A 2,939-nucleotide genomic window follows, 5' to 3' on the forward strand; every position below is an offset into this window, starting at 1 on the left:
AAAAGAAGTCATTGTTTATTATTTCTTTAAGGCTGGTTTCCATACAGGACTATACACAATATCCTTACAACACTTTAATGGAACAATCAGTGGGTTAGAGCCAGGACTAGCTCTACAACAGTTGTATGTTAACCACAAAATCCATACAACATCTACAACTGTATGGAACTAGTCTCTCTCTCTTTCTCTCTCTCTCTCTCTTTCTCTCTCCCCCCTCCCTCTCCCCCTCTCTCAGGCTCCCTCCCCCCATCTCTCTCTCTCCCTCCCTCTCCCCTCTCTCCCTCCCCCCCTCTCTCTCACCTTAGTATTATCCTTAATAGCATTCAGTACATTACTAGTATCAGTAGCATCAACCAGTGTGACACTGATATTGAAGTTACTGGCTATTTTCCTAAAGAACCTGTTCACTCCTCCATACACATCATTAACTGATACAATGTGGTCTCCTGATTTTAGTAAAGCCTGCATCACTGTTGATACTGCTGACATACCAGAACTGAATGTATGAGCTATAGAGAAGAGGAGAGGAGAGAGAGGGGGAGAGAAAGAAAGAGATATATTAAGGGGACAATCATAGAGGGAAATAAAGGAAAAGGTGATAAAGGTTAAAAGAGAAATGTTACTTTAGCAACAATACTTAAAAGACATTTATAGTTTTTAATGAGGACAAACAAGTCAAAACTTTATATGCTGCTAAAGTAAAAGTTGGTTAAAACTTTGCAAATTAAATCGATCAATTTATTATCATAGTTGATCATACCATATTGTGCTCCTTCACAAGCTGCCAGTGACTTCTCTAATGCAGTTCTAGTTGGATTACCATCCCTAATGTAATCATGCATAGGCTGGAGAGAGAGGAGAAAGAGAAGGTGGCATACATTGTTAATTAGTTGTTCATCAGTTTCTCTTCTTACTGGTTTTCCTGGTTCATCTTGTTTATAAGTGGTGCAGGTGAATATTGGCGGTACTATTGCTTTACAGTTCCATTGTTCTGGGTCCTGTCCAACGTGTATAGCATTGGTACCAAAATGAGGCCAAGTAGACATTTTGTATTAAAACAATGAAGGTTGAAGGAGTGGCTCGTGCATATTTTGGGAGTGACTATCTAGTTTTAAAAAGCTATCATGGCGTCTTTCTCTGATTCTCAAGAATTGCCTCTACAACTTGGTAAGTTGAGGTTGTCTGAATTTAGGCTGTATTTATCAAGTATTGTTTAATAGATAAATCACATCTAAATGAGGTTTTGGTGCTTTTAAGGAAGTGTCAGTTTCCTGACAAGAGGTGGTTTGAACTGGGACTGGCTTTAGGCTTGTCAAAGAATACACTGGACACCATCAAAGCTAATAATCCACAGGATGTCAATCAATGCTTAATAGAATGTCTCTCTAAGTGGATGGAAAGGGCTGATGATGTGTTCAGTAAAGGAGGAGCTACCTATGAGTTACTGTCAGCTGCCATTAGAGATATGAACTTGATTGCAGTAGCTGACATGTTAGATCAAGAGAGTAAGTTAGTAATAATTGTTGCCTTAGTACCATGCTGATATAGAATGTCATGAAGCATTTAACATTAACACTGAATCAACTGAAGATGAAGTGAAACAGAAGCCAAATGAGGACGAAGGTAGACCATATGTAACTTGATACTTCAATAATGATTATTAATTAGCCTCAAATGTTATATACACTGGAGTGATGTATCATGAAAAGAAAGAAGTTAATCAATGGACGACTACATTTTCTGTTGTTAGAGATATGAAAGTCCTTCAGCGAGTATGTGTATGCTGTATCTATGATTTTACCAAGAATGTCATGTAATTTAGTATTTGGATAATAAATCTTCTAAAGTTGAACAAGATGAATCATTTGTCACATTCCGGTTTGATCATGATGGTATCCTTGAGTTGCTTCTACAAGGTACCCCATCACTTGAATCAGGATGGACTGTACAACCTCATCAATTACCAATGCAAGTATGTGCAGTAGTGTACCATATAGTGGGCTTAATTCCATTCTCATTCCTTGTGTAACAAATAATTTCAGTAATTTTTAATCTTAATAATAACAGTGTGATTGTTACCTACTAATAGATACATCAGAATACGGTTGACCATTTCCCATTTAACCCATCATATGCAAGCTGCAGTATATCAGTGTATGCTAAACCTGGTATTGCTAAGGATCCACTTCATTGTCCCATTAAGTTAACTGGAATAGATCCTTCAAAAACAATTTTCATCTACCGAACACCTCCTCCTTCATCAATGAGTTAGTTTATGATGGTATAACTGATTATTATTTGTGTAGTAGACAGTACTAGCTCAAGCTCCTCTACTGCTAGCATCAGTCAAACCAGGAGAGAGACTGAAGAAGGTATGGTTGATATTAACATAATAAAGCACTAATCACTGAATTTGTATCATTAATAGGTACATTTAGATCTGATATTGCTCATAGAGTAATGACAGAATGTACTGGAATGATAAAGGAAAGGATTGGTTTGTATCCACTGATAGACAGGCTGGTTGAGAAGAGGATGATAAGTGATGCTGAAAAAGGTCAAATTATTGATACCAGCCATGGACTAACTGCTAATCAAAGAATGGACGAGCTGCTTAGTTTAGTGAAAGCATCCATTAGAGAGGATGGAGAAGATTTTGGCATGTTTCTAGAAATAATTAAAGAAGAGAATACAAGAAGAGCTGATAGACTAGCACAGACACTATTGGACAATTATAAACGATTATTATAATTTTTATTTTTAATAAATAAAATTAAAAAATTGAGTCACAAAAATAAATTAGAAAATATTCCTGCAGAGAGGACAACTGCTCTTGTTACTAGTACTGAACCATTTATACTGAAAGGAAAATAATAAAATAAATAATAACTGAACAAATGAGTGTAATATCTATTCACTGTATCAACACTCAATAAAAT

At 36.2% G+C, this 2,939-nt stretch overlaps 2 protein-coding genes across 3 annotated transcripts in view; one reads left to right on the forward strand and one right to left on the reverse strand.

The window, feature by feature from the left end:
* LOC100634864 (putative cystathionine gamma-lyase 2) overlaps window positions 1-2,939 on the reverse strand; it is a 15,439-nt gene that overhangs the window by 11,445 nt on the left and 1,055 nt on the right. Inside the window, 3 exon segments of the mRNA XM_019999876.1 lie at window positions 301-509; window positions 761-845; window positions 915-1,046. Coding sequence (XP_019855435.1) covers window positions 301-509; window positions 761-845; window positions 915-1,046 — 426 coding nt within the window.
* On the forward strand, window positions 1,098-2,865 carry LOC109584223 (uncharacterized). Of its 2 annotated transcripts, none has more exons than XM_019999882.1 (8): window positions 1,098-1,167; window positions 1,221-1,505; window positions 1,549-1,623; window positions 1,669-1,772; window positions 1,823-1,972; window positions 2,090-2,267; window positions 2,307-2,372; window positions 2,429-2,865. In XM_019999882.1, exons 1-8 carry the CDS (start codon window positions 1,125-1,127, stop codon window positions 2,749-2,751), a joined length of 1,224 nt encoding a protein of 407 aa, XP_019855441.1. In that variant the 5' UTR covers window positions 1,098-1,124; the 3' UTR covers window positions 2,752-2,865. The 2 variants fall into 2 exon arrangements, with proteins under 2 accessions (XP_019855441.1, XP_019855443.1); XM_019999884.1 differs by having other exon boundaries at window positions 2,310-2,372.

This window comes from Amphimedon queenslandica, unplaced genomic scaffold (assembly GCF_000090795.2).
Source record: "Amphimedon queenslandica unplaced genomic scaffold, v1.1 AMPQUscaffold_13229, whole genome shotgun sequence".
NCBI classification, from domain to species: Eukaryota; Metazoa; Porifera; class Demospongiae; order Haplosclerida; family Niphatidae; genus Amphimedon; species Amphimedon queenslandica.

What these genes read in the sequence shown, in the direction of transcription:
- LOC109584223 (XM_019999882.1), top strand. Translation starts at nt 1,125, where the DNA reads ATGGCGTCTTTCTCTGATTCTCAAGAATTGCCTCTACAACTTG. An exon ending in AGAATTGCCTCTACAACTTG is followed by an intron (nt 1,168 to 1,220) that starts GTAAGTTGAGGT and finishes ATTGTTTAATAG; the next exon opens with ATAAATCACATCTAAATGAG. An exon ending in GAAGCCAAATGAGGACGAAG is followed by an intron (nt 1,624 to 1,668) that starts GTAGACCATATG and finishes ATTATTAATTAG; the next exon opens with CCTCAAATGTTATATACACT.